The 18522-nt window shown below is 47.9% G+C and overlaps 1 protein-coding gene across 2 annotated transcripts; it reads left to right on the plus strand.

Moving 5' to 3' along the window:
* The first annotated feature begins 1709 nt into the window (after positions 1-1709).
* Positions 1710-18295, plus strand: LOC130203445 (dual specificity mitogen-activated protein kinase kinase 6). Of its 2 annotated transcripts, none has more exons than XM_056429611.1 (12): positions 1710-2096; positions 7959-8022; positions 8708-8756; positions 9574-9687; positions 10356-10475; positions 10792-10908; positions 10997-11048; positions 11831-11958; positions 14549-14626; positions 14862-15001; positions 15583-15628; positions 16047-18295. In XM_056429611.1, exons 1-12 carry the CDS (start codon positions 2006-2008, stop codon positions 16122-16124), a joined length of 1077 nt encoding a protein of 358 aa, XP_056285586.1. In that variant the 5' UTR covers positions 1710-2005; the 3' UTR covers positions 16125-18295. The 2 variants fall into 2 exon arrangements, with proteins under 2 accessions (XP_056285586.1, XP_056285587.1); XM_056429612.1 differs by lacking the exon at positions 1710-2096 and adding an exon at positions 7482-7496.
* The last annotated feature ends 227 nt before the right edge of the window (positions 18296-18522 follow it).

Genomic DNA, 18522 nt, shown 5'->3' on the forward strand with positions numbered 1-18522 from the left:
GCGCTCTACCGAGTGCCCATTCTAGTTGTTGTTTATTATTGTTTTATATTTACCTTCGCATTGAAAATGCCGGAAGGTTATGTTTTGATCGCCGTGTATTTATTTTTTATTTATTTATTTATTTGTATGCGTGTTATTCGCAAATCTCAAAAAGTATTGAACCGAATCGCATGAAATTTGGTGGGATGATTGTTTATTATCCGGGGACCAGTTGATTAGATTTTGGGATCGATCGGGTCAAAGGTCAAGGTCAAAGGTCATGAACAGGTCAAAATGTTCTTGAATCGCATGAAATTTGGTGGGATGATTGGTTATTATCCGGGGACCATTTGATTAGATTTTGGGATCAATCGGGTCAAAGGTCAAGGTCATGGAAAGGTCAAACTCTTTTTTTACCATAGCACGATACATTTTTGTCCAATTGGCATGCAACTAATGCCAAAATGTTCATAATTCAATGCCCAATCTTGTGATATGCGAAGGTATGCGCTCTACCGAGTGCCCATTCTAGTTGTTGTTTATTATTGTTTTATATTTACCTTCGCATTGAAAATGCCGGAAGGTTATGTTTTGATCGCCGTGTATTTATTTTTTATTTATTTATTTATTTGTATGCGTGTTATTCGCAAAACTCAAAAAGTATTGAACCGAATCGCATGAAATTTGGTGAGATGATTGTTTATTATCCGGGGACCAGTTGATTAGATTTTGGGATCGATCGGGTCAAAGGTCAAAGGTCATGAACAGGTCAAAATCTTTCGCAGAACTCAAAAAGTATTGAACCGAATCGCATGAAATTTGGTGGGATGATTGTTTATTATCCGGGGACCAGTTGATTAGATTTGGGGATCGATCGGGTCAAAGGTCATGAACAGGTCAAAATCTTTCGGAACTCAAAAAGTATTGAACCGAATCGCATGAAATTTGGTGGGATGATTGTTTATTATCCGGGGACCAGTTGATTAGATTTTGGGATCGATCGGGTCAAAGGTCATGAACAGGTCAAAATCTTTCGCAGAACTCAAAAGGTATTGAACCGAATCGCATGAAATTTGGTGGGATGATTGTTTATTATCCGGGGACCAGTTGACTAGATTTTGGGATCGATCGGGTCAAAGGTCAAGGTCAAAGGTCATGAACAGGTCAAAATGTTCTTGAATCGCATGAAATTTGGTGGGATGATTGGTTATTATCCGGGGACCATTTGATTAGATTTGGGATCAATCGGGTCAAAGGTCAAGGTCATGGAAAGGTCAAACTCTTTTTTTACCATAGCACGATACATTTTTGTCCAATTGGCATGCAACTAATGCCAAAATGTTCATAATTCAATGCCCAATCTTGTGATATGCGAAGGTATGCGCTCTACCGAGTGCCCATTCTAGTTGTTATTGTTTTGGTTCAGTGCATCAGATGGTGACATTTATGTTTTAACTGTACATGGTCCCTTAAATATAATAATAATAATACATGAACACGAAACCGTTAAAAATAAATAAAAAGAGCTACAACAATAAATGCTGCTTACATAAATACATCAGTAGTAATATCCCAATATATTACATTAAATTCACATCGTAAGTACATTGTAGTCGATACTTAACGCGTCCGCCGCCGTGAACGCGCGCAGGACTACGTTTCCCATGAGCCCTTGCGCGCCAAGCAGGAAGAGCGTCCTCACACTGATCCAAGTTAGGAGCGTTGGCCGCCGCTCGGCCCATCATGTAACCGCCGCTGCGCAGGAGGAGGAGGAGGATTACATCTTGCAGCGCAATAGTCTCGTTGAACCCGCGGGAGCCGTGCATCCGCACCCCCCCCCCCCCCCACACCCCGCGCGCGCACGCCGCCTGCACCGAGCCGCGCGCTCCGGGACGCACAAAGGCTCCAAGTGCATGAAGATCGAGGCTCGTATTATTTTTTGTTGGCGTGTTGTTGTTTAGTTTTTGCACCTTTTGGGTTTTTTCTTGCAACGCGAGCCGCCGCGAAGCTCCGGGGCGAGCGCGAGATGGAGGGAGGGAGCGAGAGGGAAGGCAAAGTCTTTTGTGCCTCCCCTCCCCCCCATCAAAGCAGAGGGGAAATGTCTCAGCCGAAGGGAGGTAAGCACATCAGCCGACCACCCGACATGCAATCACGGCTGCACGGTCTGCAGCATGCATCCCCCCCCCCCCTGCAGCGCGGTGCATGTGTAAAGTTACGTGGTTATGTAAGGGGGGGTCAGTTGCATTTCCTGTTTCAGAGCTTCCCCCTTTGCACAGTTCCTGTTGCCGCTGTGCGTGCGCGTGCGCGTGCTCGCTCCTGTTGACGCTCTCAAGCGGCGTCGAGCCCCGGGGGCCTCGAACAGTCACGAGACGGGGCCCCTGTTTCTAGTGAACTCTGCTGCACGGGTTGACGTGCACGGCGCGTGCACGCCGCCCAAGGTAAATAATGGAAGAGGGCTGCAGGAGGGCAGGCAGCCCTGCAGCTGTCAGGAGGGGGAGGGGGGCAACTTTTCACTCTTGTTGATCTGCTTCTGCTCTGCATCTAATAATAGGATGTGTTCATGAGCATTTGAGCGGCAGTGCGTTCAAGAACAGAGGCTGCTTCAGGCGTTGTCAGCTTCTGTCTGGGTGCGTGTGTGCAGAGGGCCCGCCCCTTTTCTCCTCGTGCACGCCACACTTTGACCCCCACACGGTATCACCCTGCAGCCGCAGCACGGAGCTGGTGCAGCGCCGCAGGAAAACAAGCAAACAAATGGCTGCAGCTCAGGCCATGTACACACACACACACACACACACACACACACACACACAGGTATTAGTAGTGGTCCGCCCACACAGAGGAACTGTCTCCTTGCTTCACAAGGATGAAGAATGTTCAGACATTTTATTTTGGGCCTCCGTAGATGAATGAGTCTGTTTGGGAGTTTCCTGTAGAGCAGAAGTAGGTTTCTGATTGGCCGTTCATTGAAGATGTGCAGGACACACACACACACACACACACACACACACACACACTCACACGTCCATGTAGAATGCAGCTTGACCACAAGAAGCAGATACTTCTATACAACCAGAGGAGTCACCCCCTGGTGGTCAGTAGAGAGAATGCAGCTTGACCACATGAAGCAGAGACTTCTATACAACCAAAGGAGTCGCCCCCTGGTGGTCAGTAGAGAGAATGCAGCTTGACCACACGAAGCAGATACTTCTATACAACCAGAGGAGTCGCCCCCTGGTGGTCAGTAGAGAGAATGCAGCTTGACCACACGAAGCAGATACTTCTATACAACCAGAGGAGTCGCCCCCTGGTGGTCAGTAGAGAGAATGCAGCTTGACCATACGAAGCAGATACTTCTATACAACCAGAGGAGTCGCCCCCTGGTGGTCAGTAGAGAGAATCCAGCTTGACCACACGAAGCAGATACTTCTATACAACCAGAGGAGTCGCCCCCTGGTGGTCAGTAGAGAGAATGCAGCTTGACCACATGAAGCAGAGACTTCTATACATCCAAAGGAGTCGCCCCCTGGTGGTCAGTAGAGAGAATGCAGCTTGACCACACAAAGCAGATACTTCTATACAACCAGAGGAGTCACCCCCTGGTGGTCAGTAGAGAGAATGCAGCTTGACCACATGAAGCAGAGACTTCTATACATCCAAAGGAGTCGCCCCCTGGTGGTCAGTAGAGAGAATGCAGCTTGACCACATGAAGCAGAGACTTCTATACAACCAAAGGAGTCGCCCCCTGGTGGTCAGTAGAGAGAATGCAGCTTGACCACACGAAGCAGATACTTCTATACAACCAAAGGAGTCGCCCCCTGGTGGTCAGGAGAGAGAATGCAGCGTTACCACATGCAGCAGTCTTCCGGCTCCAGCTCGTGATAACCTCTCTGATCTCTGAGGAGGACTCTGTGTTCTTTGTGTCTTTGAGCTGCAGCTCCTCAGACGTGTGCGTGTTGTTGTGTAACTTTCGACCTCCTGAAGGAAACAAGTACAAATCTGCGAAGCTAAAATAAGCGCCGCGTCGTCCTGGTGTTTTATTGAACCGCTGCCAGACGGCGTGAAGTCTCCTCGTCGCGCGGCTCAGATGCACCAGTCCAGTCCGGCGGCCCCGGCGGCGCCCTGTGCGTCTCGCTCTCCGACACCAACGACACGCTCGCCGGGCAACATGAACGGCGGTCGCACTCGGGCAGAACCGGCTCCTACGACGGGCCCGATGGCTGCTCCAGTTGCTGACGCTGCTTTATTTAGTTATAATTGTTTTGCTGCAATAACAGTGGAATAGTTCACAGCATTGTTCCCATGATCCACTTACTGGGCTTCTCTCTGGGGGGGGTGGGGGGGGGGGCATTCAGACTGAAGCTAAAACATGTCGGACCTATCCGTCTGGGCCACAACCGAAATACGATGGAAGTTCATTATTTTATCATAGACTTCTATACAACCAGAGGAGTCGCCCCCTGGTGGTCAGGAGAGAGAATGCAGCTTTAACACATGAAGCATAGACTTCTATACAACCAGAGTGCACAGGAAGTGCAGCGCAAGCCGCTGTCGACAACATCCCCAAAGGAGCTTCCGACAGCTGTAACCTGAAGGGGCGGCCATCTTTGGAGGTGTAGAGTACACACACACACACACACACACACACACACACTCCTCCTCCCTCCTTCTGTCCTGTGTTGTCTCTTCCTGTCCTTCATTGCTTCCCCCGTCTGTGATTGAGCCGTCTTCCTCCGGCTATGTGGAATTCCATTGTTGGGATAGTTGGAATTCCTGTGTGTGTGTGTGTGTGTGTGTGTGTGTGTGTGTGTGTGTGTGTGTGTGTGTGTGTGTGTGTGTGTGTGTGTGTGTGTGTGTGTGTGTGTGTGTGTGTGTGTGTGTGTGTGTGTGTGTGTGTGTGTGTGTGTGTGTGTGTGTGTGTGTGTGTGTGTGAAGCGGGCACCATGTGATCCAAGTCTTGTTATCAATCAGGCTGTAATCTAACCCCCCCCATCCACACACACACACATCTGTTTCTGACCACCCTGCAAATCTTCCCCGTTAGCGTTCTTTATTCACTGCTTTTGCATTCAGACGGCTGACCTCGCTCTGACCTCGCTCTGGCCTCGCTCTGGCCTCGCTCTGGCCTCGCTCTGGCGTCGCTCTGGCCTCGCTCTGGCCTCGCTCTGGCCTCGCTCTGGCGTCGCTCTGGCCTCGCTCTGGCCTCGCTCTGGCGTCGCTCTGGCGTCGCTCTGGCCTCGCTCTGGCGTCGCTCTGGCCTCGCTCTGGCCTCGCTCTGGCGTCGCTCTGGCCTCGCTCTGACCTCGCTCTGGCCTCGCTCTGGCGTCACTCTGGCGTCGCTCTGGCCTCGCTCTGGCCTCGCTCTGGCGTCGCTCTGGCCTCGCTCTGACCTCGCTCTGGCCTCGCTCTGACCTCGCTCTGGCCTCGCTCTGGCTTCGCTCTGGCCTCGCTCTGGCGTCGCTCTGGCGTCGCTCTGGCCTCTCTCTGGCCTCGCTCTGGCGTCGCTCTGGCCTCTCTCTGGCGTCGCTCTGGCCTCTCTCTGGCGTCGCTCTGGCCTCGCTCTGGCGTCGCTCTGGCGTCGCTGTGACCTCGCTCTGGCCTCTCTCTGGCCTCGCTCTGGCGTCGCTCTGGCGTCGCTCTGGCCTCTCTCTGGCGTCGCTCTGGCCTCTCTCTGGCCTCTTTCTGGCCTCGCTCTGGCCTCGCTCTGGCCTCGCTCTGGCGTCGCTCTGGCCTCTCTCTGGCGTCGCTCTGGCCTCGCTCTGGCCTCGCTCTGTCCTCTCTCTGGCCTCGCTCTGGCCTCGCTCTGGCCTCTCTCTGGCGTCGCTCTGGCCTCTCTCTGGCGTCGCTCTGGCCTCGCTCTGGCGTCGCTCTGGCCTCGCTCTGACCTCGCTCTGGCGTCGCTCTGGCCTCGCTCTGGCCTCGCTCTGCACACTCGATGTGCTGCGGATCACTGTGACTGCATTTCGTAATGAACCCTGCCGCAGAGCGACGGTTTGATGCTCGGCAGGAATAAAGGAGAAGTTGTGTGCTTTGAGTTCTGTAATGACATCTGGAGAACGGGGTCTAGAGCTTCATAACTGGGTCTGAAGTAGGGCTGACAAACACGGTCATCCATATATATATCATTTTAATTTGTATAGATTAATCTATTAATAAATAAAAACATATATGTATATATATTTATGAATAAAAAAATATGTAATAATATTTTATATATATAAATAAATATATATTTAGAACATAATGGAGGCCGTTCTGGTGTCCTGAATACTTGATGCTGCTGAAGACTTTGATTCTCAGACACTTGAGAAGACAGGATGCAGCTTTTCAGGAAGTTTACCAGCTGCAACACAACAATCACCACCACCTGCAGCTCCTTCCTGCACCACATGCAGCTCCTTCCTGCACCACCTGCAGCTCCTTCCTGCACCACATGCAGCTCCTTCCTGCACCACCACCCCCTGCAGCTCCTTCCTGCTTCGTCGAGTTCATGGAGGGAACGCAGCGATCGGCGCGCTACGCGTCGTCATGACTTCCGCTGACGAGGCGTTTTGTTTGGCGAGCAGCGCGTGAGTCAGAGTCCAGCGGGGAGGAACGGTCGAGAGGAACCGACGAGTTGAGGGCGTGAAGCCGGATCCACGAGCTCTCAACACGATCCCCCAGAGAGAGTTGTAAAACCGGAAGTGGGCGTCGTTATGGTGATGTCATTTTGTTGACGTTTTTAAGACTTGAGTTCAGATATCTGTCCGACTTCTCGACCCTTTGACCCAGTGAACAGGAAGTGACCATATTTAGACTGAGGAGGAGTGAGGTAGAGACCTGTCAATCACCTGTAGCCCCGCCCCTAAAGCGCCCCCTGCTTCATGGTCTGTGTGACTCTACAGACCATAAAGTACTACATGATGACATCATGCTGTATAGAAGAAGACTTGAGACTAGAGACTGAGACATGAACTCATGTTCACGATTAATCAAGAGGTCATGTGACCGTGGCGGAGTGTCTTCATAGGCTAACGTCAGCTCCTTACTTTACAGCTCGAACATCATTGAAGTTCATTTCTGAAGATCCACGAACAAAACATTTAAATATCAGAGATGACGACTTCCTGTTGCACTCCAAGAATTTACTCAGCCAATCAGCACCTGGTGCAGGTTGACAGTAATCTCTCAGTCAAGAAACACTGTGGTGTGTGTTTGTGTGTGTGTGTGTGTGTCAGTGTCACCTTTTTAAAGCTTTGCTCACGGTGACACACACACACACACACCCACACCCATAGTAACCTGTGACGCCCCGTTAACACGGCGCCCGGCCATTAACCCACCAGTGCAGCATCTCCATATGAAGCGGGCACTCCTGAGCTGCCAGACCTCATCTTCCTCCTCCTGCTTCTCCTCCTCCTCCTCCTCCTCTTCCTCTTAGCGCCGGTTCCATTCAGTCAGGATCTGGAGTCGCTCGCTGAGTCCAAACGTGAGTCGTTGGCGAGGCCGGTCGCTCTATACCAACAGGAAATGCAGGAATCGTGAGTGTGTGAGTGTGTGAGTGTGTGAGTGTGTGAGTGTGTGTGTGTGTGTGTGTGTGTGACACTGTCTGGCTGCTGCCGGGGGTTCGAGTCCCTCTGCGTCAGTGAGGCGGTCTCTCTATGAGCTCTGGACCCTTCTGACTGGCCCTGCAGGTTCATGTCTCTCGGGACGCTGCGAGGAACTTTGAAGTGCGTCTTGGTTGTGGCGCCCCCTGTGGACTAACGCGGTACTGTCTCTGAGCACCAGGGTCTGACAGTCCGCCCCTCTCGGTCCTGGTCCTCGTGTTCCTCCCTTGTACCATTAGCCATCACCACGTCCATGTTTGCATGTAAACTCATTTAAACGTGTCTTTGATGCAGCATCGCGATTGAGGTTCACCGCGGCACGACCAATAACATCTCTGACCTGGTCACATGGTTTCTCTCAAGGTTTCTTCTCTAATGATGTGTGTGTGTTTGCAGGTAAGAGGAAGCCGGTGCTTAAGCTCCCCAAGGAGGTGTTTGAGCAGCCTCCTCCCGCCGCTGTGTAAGACTCTTTACTCCTCTATACTCCTCCAAGGGTCTGTGTTCATTGAACAGGAGGAATTAAAGGATGCTATAAGATATAGAAGGATGCTATAAGATGGTTAAGAATGCTAAAAGATATTAAAGGATCCTAAAAGATGTAGAAGGATGCCACAGGATAGTTAAGTATGCTAAGGGATGTTAAAGGATGCTCAGTGTCTTTTTTTATGTCGGTTTCAACACAATACGACTTTTATTTGTTCTTGTTAACTTGAATTAAATATTTTCTTTTCATTATCTTGGAAATGTTCTATTTTTCGAATTGTATTTTTTTTTCTAATTGGATAATTTGATTAATTTCCTTTTTTATTTGATGTTTATTTTTTAATATAATAGTTTTAATTGTAATTTTATATTTAATGTATCTTTTTTTATGAAACCTTTAATTAATACAAAATATTTAAAACATATTTAAATGTTATTAACTTCAATTGTATTTATTTCGATCGAGTATTTATTATATTTTATTCATGAATTGATTTTTGTTCTATAATTTAGTGATTTTATTGATTTCTTGAGTTTTATTTAAAAAAATTATAATTTGTATTTTAAAAATATATTTAAAAAAATATATTTGAATTAATTATCTACATTAAACAGGTGCGTCTCTTGCAGTCCTTTATGTTCACAACTTGTCTGTGTTTCAGACCTCCCAGAGACTTGGATTCAAAAGCTTGTGTGACCATCGGAGAGAAGGTAACGTTTATTACGGCCCGCTGGACATTACGGCCGGGTTGAACGCTCGAGATCGGGAGCGGCCTGGAATACTTTTATCGCCCCGCAGGCTGTAAACTTATTTATTTTAAACCCCTCAAACAAGAGGATTCCTCCGTTGGCACAGGGCCGGGACTCAAAGTGAAGGATTTATTGTCATGAAATACGTTGTTTTTAAATCTGCATTGTGGAGGAGATGAGACTGAACAGCAAAACTAATTTGTTTATTTTTTATTTTATATATCGATTCTTAGAATAATCAGACTTTTGGGTTTTAAATGTTTTTTTTATTTACGGCATTCTTTTTAAACTTCTAAATTGGAATTCTTTTTTGGGGGGGGGGGTATTTTATTTATTTCCTAATTTATTTGATGTGTTTATTCTTTTAATATAATAATATCAAATTTTGTATTTCTCTTTTAAAAAAAATTATGAACTCTTTAGTTTCAAAACGTATCTTTAAATCTTTTTGGGTTTGTTATTTTTTTTAAACTTCTAAATTTGAATAAATAAAAACTACTTTATTTGATGTTTATTCTTTTAATAAACCAAAATACAATTATTTGTATTTTTTTTAATTATCTATTAAAAAAAAGATTTATAAAATCTTTCACAAAAAAAATCTTCAGATTTAAATCTTTACATTTAACTCATTTACATTTCATTGATTTCAAAACTAATATGTATTTATATATTCATCTGTATAAAATATAATTGTTACCAGCACCTGTTTTTACTTTCAGAGTCCCGGCAGCTCCGTTCACCTTTGACCCCTCTGACCTCTGACCTTGTGCCCTAGAACTTCGAGGTGAAGGCCGATGACCTGGAGCAGATCTGCGAGCTCGGCCGGGGCGCGTACGGCGTGGTGGACAAGATGAGGCACGTGCCCAGCGGCCTGATCATGGCCGTGAAGGTGAGTGGCTTTAAGAAGTGGGCGTCGACCTCATGACGTCATCGGTTGGTGGACTGACGTTTTTTAAACCGTCGCCATCTTGGATTACGGACGACATGCTGTTGTTGTTGTTTTAGCAACCAGTGAACAGGAAGTGGCCATATTAGAACTGAGTGACGTAGAGGCGCTGTACACGTCTCTGGTGTCGACCTGTCAATCACCTTGTAGCCCCGCCCCTAAAGCGTCCCCTGCTTTATGGTCTGTGTCTAAATGACCATTAAGTCCTAAATGATGACATCATGCTGTATAGAAGAAGACTTGACACTAGAGACTGAGACATAATCTCATGTTTATGTATGTCGCCGCCTGGTGGTCAGGAGAGAGAATGCAGCTTTAACACATAAAGCATAGCCTTCTATACAACCAGAGGAGTCGCCCCCTGGTGGTCAGGATAGAGGATGCGGCTATAACACGTGAAGCATAGACTTCTATACAACCAGAGGAGTCGCCCCCTGGTGGTCAGGATAGAGGATGCGGCTATAACGCGTGAAGCATAGACTTCTATACAACCAGAGGAGTCGCCCCCTGGTGGTCAGGATAGAGGATGCGCCTATAACATGTGAAGCATAGACTTCTATACAACCAGAGGAGTCGCCCGTTGTCTTGACGCTCCTGCCGTCCTCCCTCAGCGGATCCGGGCCACGGTGAACACTCAGGAGCAGAAGCGGCTGCTGATGGACCTGGACATCTCCATGAGGACGGTGGACTGCTTCTACACCGTCACCTTCTACGGCGCTCTGTTCAGAGAGGTGTGCTTACCAACAGCCTCCAACGTCCACGAGCAGGGCTCCTCTGCCTCATGAGGGACTTTATAACATGTACTTTCACAAGAAGTTCGGATTCTTTTATTATGAGTGTGTTCATAACGCATTGTGAACACACTCATAATGCATTGTGAACACACTCATAATGCATTATGAGTGTGTTCATAATGCATTAAGAGTGTGTTCATAACGCATTGTGAGTGTGTTCATTACGCTTTAATGATCTCTGCATCATGAACAACAAAACCTTTGAAGATCTTCGGATGCGTCCCGCTGCTAAGTTTGACTCGTCTGTTGCCAGGGCGACGTCTGGATCTGCATGGAGCTGATGGACACGTCCCTCGACAAGTTCTACAAGCAGGTGATCGAGAAGGGCATGACGATCCCCGAGGACATCCTGGGCAAGATCGCCGTCTCGGTGGGTTCCTCGTCTAAAAAAGAAAGGAAAAAAAGGCGCCTTTATTGCGCAACTCTGCCGTGCTGATTGACGGGCTTTGTCATTGCAGATCGTTAAAGCTCTGGAGCACCTGCACAACAACCTGCAAGTCATCCACCGAGGTAAGATGCCGAGCGGAGGCCCAGTGAACCTCCTCGGGGATCCACTTCCCTCCGGCCAGCGCTCATTAAAGGGCCGGCGCAGTCACTTCCCTCCGTCCAGCGCTCATTAAAGGGCCGGCGCAGTCACTTCCCTCCGTCCAGCGCTCATTAAAGGGCCGGCGCAGTCACTTCCCTCTGCCCAGTGCTCATTAAAGGGCCGGCGCAGCCACTTTCCTCCGTCCAGCTCATATTAAAGGGCCAGCGCACCCACTTCTCTCCGTCCAGTGCTCATTAAAGGGCCAGCGCAGTCACTTCCCTCTGCCCAGTGCTCATTAAAGGGCCGGTGCAGTCACTTCCCTCCGTCCAGCTCTTATTAAAGGGCCAGCGCACCCACTTCTCTCCGTCCAGCGCTCATTAAAGGGCCGGCGCACCCACTTCCCTCCGTCCAGCTCATATTAAAGGGCCAGCGCACCCACTTCTCTCCGTCCAGCGCTCATTAAAGGGCCAGCGCACCCACTTCCCTCCGTCCAGCTCATATTAAAGGGCCAGCGCACCCACTTCTCTCCGTCCAGCGCTCATTAAAGGGCCAGCGCACCCACTTCCCTCCGTCCAGCTCATATTAAAGGGCCAGCGCACCCACTTCCCTCCGTGCAGCTCATATTAAAGGGCCGGCGCTCATCAGCTCAGTCACACTGCGGTGTTCCTTTAAATGTTAACGTCTAAACGTTCCGGTCGTATTTTTGCCGCCGGCCCTTTAAGAGCGACCGCTTCCCGTGCCTCACCCCCTCTCTCTCCGGCCTCAGACGTGAAGCCGTCCAACGTGCTGATCAACACCTTGGGGCAGGTGAAGATGTGCGACTTCGGCATCAGCGGCTACCTGGTGGACTCCGTGGCCAAAACAATGGACGCCGGCTGCAAGCCGTACATGGCGGTGAGCGGAACCGAGCCTCGGGTTCTCCTGAGGTCCAGATGTTCTGGGTCCACGCCCGGGACGGAGAGAAGAGTGTGTGTGTGTGTTTATTGTGTCTGTGTGTGTGTGTGTGTGGGGGGGGTGTTGGTTGTGTGTGTGTTTATTGTGTCTGTGTGTGCTGTGTGTGTTTATTGTGTCTGTGTGTGCTGTGTGTGTTTATTGTGTGTGTGTGTGCTGTGTGTGTTTATTGTGTGTGTGTGTGTGTGTGTGTGTGTGTGTGTTGTGTGTGTGTTATGGGTGCCGGTCGTCCCTGATAACCAAGCCACGTGTGACTTCATGCTTCCTTGTGTGACTTCATGCTTCCTTGTGTGACATCATGCTTCCTTGTGTGACTTCATGCTTCCTTGTGTGACATCATGCTTCCTTGTGTGACATCATGCTTCCTTGTGTGACTTCATGCTTCCTTGTGTGACATCATGCTTCCTTGTGTGACATCATGCTTCCTTGTGTGATATCATGCTTCCTTGTGTGACATCATGCTTCCTTGTGTGACATCATGCTTCCTTGTGTGACATCATGCTTCCTTGTGTGACTTCATGCTTCCTTGTGTGACTTCATGCTTCCTTGTGTGACATCATGCTTCCTTGTGTGACTTCATGCTTCCTTGTGTGACTTCATGCTTCCTTGTGTGAATTCATGCTTCCTTGTGTGACTTCATGTTTCCTTGTGTGACTTCATATTTCCTTGTGTGACTTCATGCTTCCTTGTGTGACTTCATGCTTCCTTGTGTGACATCATGCTTCCTTGTGTGACATCATGCTTCCTTGTGTGACTTCATGCTTCCTTGTGTGACTTCATGCTTCCTTGTGTGAATTCATGCTTCCTTGTGTGACTTCATGCTTCCTTGTGTGACTTCATGTTTCCTTGTGTGACTTCATATTTCCTTGTGTGACTTCATGCTTCCTTGTGTGACATCATGCTTCCTTGTGTGACATCATGTTTCCTTGTGTGACTTCATGCTTCCTTGTGTGACATCATGCTTCCTTGTGTGACTTCATGCTTCCTTGTGTGACTTCATGCTTCCTTGTGTGATATCATGCTTCCTTGTGTGACTTTATGCTTCCTTGTGTGATATCATGCTTCCTTGTGTGACTTCATGCTTCCTTGTGTGACATCATGCTTCCTTGTGTGACTTCATGCTTCCTTGTGTGACATCATGCTTCCTTGTGTGACATCATGCTTCCTTGTGTGATATCATGCTTCCTTGTGTGATATCATGCTTCCTTGTGTGATATCATGCTTCCTTGTGTGACATCATGCTTCCTTGTGTGACATCATGCTTCCTTGTGTGACATCATGCTTCCTTGTGTGATATCATGCTTCCTTGTGTGACATCATGCTTCCTTGTGTGACATCATGCTTCCTTGTGTGACATCATGCTTCCTTGTGTGACATCATGCTTCCTTGTGTGACTTCATGCTTCCTTGTGTGACATCATGCTTCCTTGTGTGACTTCATGCTTCCTTGTGTGACATCATGCTTCCTTGTGTGACTTCATGCTTCCTTGTGTGACTTCATGCTTCCTTGTGTGACATCATGCTTCCTTGTGTGACTTCATGCTTCCTTGTGTGACATCATGCTTCCTTGTGTGATATCATGCTTCCTTGTGTGACATCATGCTTCCTTGTGTGACATCATGCTTCCTTGTGTGACATCATGCTTCCTTGTGTGATATCATGCTTCCTTGTGTGACATCATGCTTCCTTGTGTGACTTCATGCTTCCTTGTGTGACATCATGCTTCCTTGTGTGACATCATGCTTCCTTGTGTGACTTCATGCTTCCTTGTGTGACATCATGCTTCCTTGTGTGACTTCATGCTTCCTTGTGTGACATCATGCTTCCTTGTGTGACTTCATGCTTCCTTGTGTGACTTCATGCTTCCTTGTGTGACATCATGCTTCCTTGTGTGACTTCATGCTTCCTTGTGTGACTTCATGTTTCCTTGTGTGACTTCATGCTTCCTTGTGTGACATCATGCTTCCTTGTGTGACTTCATGCTTCCTTGTGTGACTTCATGCTTCCTTGTGTGATATCATGCTTCCTTGTGTGATATCATGCTTCCTTGTGTGACTTCATGCTTCCTTGTGACATCATGCTTCCTTGTGTGACTTCATGCTTCCTTGTGTGACATCATGCTTCCTTGTGTGACTTCATGCTTCCTTGTGTGACATCATGCTTCCTTGTGTGACATCATGCTTCCTTGTGTGATATCATGCTTCCTTGTGTGACATCATGCTTCCTTGTGTGACTTCATGCTTCCTTGTGTGATATCATGCTTCCTTGTGTGACATCATGCTTCCTTGTGTGACTTCATGCTTCCTTGTGTGACATCATGCTTCCTTGTGTGACATCATGCTTCCTTGTGTGACATCATGCTTCCTTGTGTGACATCATGCTTCCTTGTGTGACATGCTTCCTTGTGTGACTTCATGCTTCCTTGTGTGACTTCATGCTTCCTTGTGTGACATCATGCTTCCTTGTGTGACTTCATGCTTCCTTGTGTGACTTCATGCTTCCTTGTGTGACATCATGCTTCCTTGTGTCCTCAGCCGGAGAGGATCAACCCCGAGACCAACCAGAAGGGCTACAGCGTGAAATCGGACATCTGGAGTCTCGGCATCACCATGGTAACGGGCTTCAGAGTCTCAAATATATTTTTAAAAATGTTATATTTTTTACATTTATATTTTTTTGATTGTTTCTATATTTTCAACTTACATTTTTTTTAATATTTAAAATTATTAATTGTTTTAATTGTTTAATTTTAAAATTGCAAGATTTTAATAATTTTTTAAATTGTGTTTATGGTGTGTCGTTTTACCGGACGAGTTCTCCTCTTGACCTCCGCGACCTCTCTTTCAGATCGAGCTCGCCATCCTGCGCTTCCCGTACGACTCGTGGGGAACGCCGTTCCAGCAGCTGAAGCAGGTCGTGGAGGAGCCGTCGCCTCAACTTCCTGCCGACCAGTTCTCCCCCGAGTTTGCGGACTTCTCCTCTCAGTGGTGAGTATTTATTTAATTATTTATTACCTTCGCATTCGAATGTTTTGATCGCTGTGTATTTATTTATTTATTTGTATGCGTGTTACTCGCATAAGTCAAAAAGTATTAAACCGAATCGCATGAAATTTGGTGGGATGATTGGTTATTATCCGGGGACCATCTGATTAGATTTTGGGATCGATCGGGTCAAAGGTCAAGGTCATGAAAAGGTACCAAAAAAGTGGCTGCGGCGAAGTTATGCGCTCTACCGAGTGCCCGTTCTAGTTTATGTATTTATTCATTCATTCATTCTCTCCCTCCACGAGGCGGATATCCCTCCTTCAGCTTTATTCTGAAAAAAAACATTTTAAAATGGTTTATATCCTCCTGGTGCTTTTGTTTTGAAGAGAGCTGCGACAAAGATAATCTGGGTGATCGGTTAATTGATGGAATATATTTTTCTCTTTGGACCGATGTGTTCTGGAATTGTTTTTAAATGTGCACATATTAAATAAGATGACGCCTCGTAAACATATGCACACATTTACAGGCTCTAGAACGCTTCTGCTGTGAACTGAAGCTTCTTCTTCTGCTTCTTGCAGCTTAAAGAAAGTTTCCAAAGAGCGGCCGACGTACACAGAACTCATGGTGAGTGTTTGCTGCAGTACCGCTAGTCTGACACCAGGGGGCGCCCTGAGACCAGCACCGGCCCGAGAGGAGCTGTGACGCTGCAGGGTTCAGGATTCATTCATCGTTATGCAACCTAAATACATTAATCTGTCACTTATAACGGACCAAACCAGAACATTACGGTTTTGAATTTTGCATCATAAGGAAAAAATAAAATTCTCTGGGCAGATAATCCGGCCGACGTCTTCACTTTTTTAAAAACTCATCAGGGATGAAAAACATCCCTGATGGATCCCGGTGTCTGGGCCAGGAGCATGCTGGGTAGTCGAGCGGGCCTCAGGGCCTCCTAGCTCAGCTCCCGCCTCTCCCCGGTTCGGGGTCGTCCTATTGGACGGCTGTGATGTCAGACTAACTCCGCCCGCTCTCTCCTCCTCAGCAACATCCCTTCTTCACCTCCCACGACGCCAAAGACACCGACGTGGCGACCTTCGTGAAGGTCATCTTGGGGGACTGAGCCGGATTGGCCCCGATCGCAGCCCCCCCCCCCCCCCCCCACACACACACACAGACACACACCCCATCCTCCCATTGGTTAGATTGTCCCGCCTTCTACTCCAATGATGGGCCGCGTGGAGTTTCAGGTTGTCGGGTTCAAACTTTTTTTGTTTTGTTTTGTTTTTGCTGGAAAAAAACCAGGAGTAAAAAGATACATATATATATATATGTATATATATATATATATACACAAAAAGATGATGTAATCTAAATGTTTGTTTACTCATCGGTGACAGATTTGATCTCCGGGTCACAAACGCTGAACTGCACTTCAACTGCTTTCGCTCGATTAGAGGCGTCGACCGCACGCTCTGGGCCCCGGCTGCGTGTGTGTGTGTGTGTGTGTGTGTGCGTGTGTGTGTGTGCATGTGTGTGTGTGTGCAGGGCTGCAGGATTTGGGATTAATTCCGATTCTCGCACTTTCTCTCCGTTCCGAGGGCACGAAACTTGTTTCCTCTCCAGTCTCATGGCGTCGCTGAGAGCTCCTCAGTTAAAGCGGCGTTGTTGTTGTTGTTGTTGTTATTTTTGCATTCACATGTTTACAGAAGCTTTTTCGGTTGTCGTCGTGGAACTTTTTCTTTTCGTGTTTCAGGCGTCGAATTACGATTGGACATGTTGGTCATGGTGGGGGCGGAGTCACGTACGTGGAAGCGTGGCGCAAGGCTGCAGCCCTGTGTGTGTGTGTGTGTGTGTGTGTGTGTGTGTGTGTGTGTGTGTGTGTGTGTGTGTGTGTGTGTGTGTGTGTGTGTGTGTGTGTGTGTGTGTGTGTGTGTGTGTGTGTGTGTCGACACTGGTCGGTTGTGGGAGAGGACCTCCTCGTTGTCTGTACTGAGCCAATCACAACTCTCCACTCCCGTGTTCAACATGATAAGAACTGGATATTATTACTATTATATTAATTATTGTTTTTATTTAGACTCCGCCCCCAGACTTATTTCCTGCAGTTCCTCTTTATTTATTACGACTGCTTCCCGTCTTTTAAACCTCCTCCTCTGTAGTGATGATGATGCAGGTACCCCCCCCCCTCCCCTTCCCCTTCACACTCACTGCATCACGATCCACTCCGTTTGCTTTTGTGTTTCTCGTAGTGGGCGGAGCTTCAGGGTCCTCGTTCCCACGGTGAACACGCTTCGCTCGGTGAGGAAATCATGAGATTGTTTTAACGTTTCACGACCAACCGATGAAGACGAGCGCGTTCAAACATCCGTATGAACAGAGAAGCTCTTCTTCTTCTTCTACTTCTACTTCTTCTCTTTCTCCTCCTCCTCCTTTTTTTCTGTTCCTCCTCCTTCTCCTCTCTTTTTCTCCATCTTTAAATCAGTGGGATCATGTTTTTGATCACATGATCTGAACATAACGGTACTTTTTATTTTTAATATTCAAAGTGCAGCAAAGCCTCGTGGCCGGGCGTGAGGGAGGAAGTCCCGTGTGTCGGTGTCTTATTGGTAAATATTACATTTGAATACGCTGCACTGTAAAGACTTATTGGAACGAAAACCCCAAACCTGCGTTAAGAAGTCTCCTTCCCTCCTTCCCTTGGTTCCTCGTGTGTTCGTGTTTCCTCTCCTCGTCACGTCGACTCGTACGTGTGAATCCCGCTGAGAGTCTCGGGTTCACCTGCTGAGTAACCGGGGGGGGGGGCAGGACGCCCGAGTGGAAACTATCCCTCGCTACAGTCACATCCCATCATGACCCCTCCCCCCCCCCCCTCTTGACCTCTCGAGGGCCCGAATGCGTCTGTTCCTGGACGACGTGACGGGAACGACCTCGTCACTGCTACGAGATGCACGACCTCTCACGACCTCTCGGGCCTGTCACGACCCCTCGAGGTCACGTGACCTGTGTAGCTCCGTGTGGCTGCTCTTGTTGCGTTGTTGTGTTCTTTAATTTGGGGCTTGTGGTTTTTTGTTTTTATAGCATAAGACTCAGAGATGCTACTGTACGTCTGGTGGGGGTGGAAAGAGAAGTTCTCAGCATACCTACACATCTCTAAAGCCTCTGCTAAAGACTGATGACTGTTCATTCAGAGCTCAATGAATTCCTATAAATATTTTAGTTGCTCAAACTGATCATGTGCAATTGTAACGCCGGAAATTCAATAAAAATGAAAACAAAAGAGGTGTTTTTCCACATGGATGTCCCGCGTGAGCTCTGTGGTCTGTTCATTTCATACGGAGGGTTTGAAGAGGGTTTGAAAGTCTATTCTTTTAAACGTGGCGTCCGAAAACATCAAAGAAAAACACAGAATCTCTGCAAAAAACCCTCAAAATGGGGATGAGGGAGGAAGAGGAGTCGGGAGAGGAAGAGGAGGCAGGAGAAACCAAATCAAAGCACGTGGGGGAAAAAAGATAAAGCGT

This window comes from Pseudoliparis swirei, chromosome 13 (assembly GCF_029220125.1).
Source record: "Pseudoliparis swirei isolate HS2019 ecotype Mariana Trench chromosome 13, NWPU_hadal_v1, whole genome shotgun sequence".
Lineage (NCBI taxonomy): Eukaryota > Metazoa > Chordata > Actinopteri > Perciformes > Liparidae > Pseudoliparis > Pseudoliparis swirei.

What these genes read in the sequence shown, in the direction of transcription:
- LOC130203445 (XM_056429611.1), top strand. Translation starts at nt 2,006, where the DNA reads ATGGAGGGAGGGAGCGAGAGGGAAGGCAAAGTCTTTTGTGCCTCCCCT. An exon ending in GCCTGATCATGGCCGTGAAG is followed by an intron (nt 9,688 to 10,355) that starts GTGAGTGGCTTT and finishes GTCCTCCCTCAG; the next exon opens with CGGATCCGGGCCACGGTGAA. An exon ending in TGGGCAAGATCGCCGTCTCG is followed by an intron (nt 10,909 to 10,996) that starts GTGGGTTCCTCG and finishes TTGTCATTGCAG; the next exon opens with ATCGTTAAAGCTCTGGAGCA.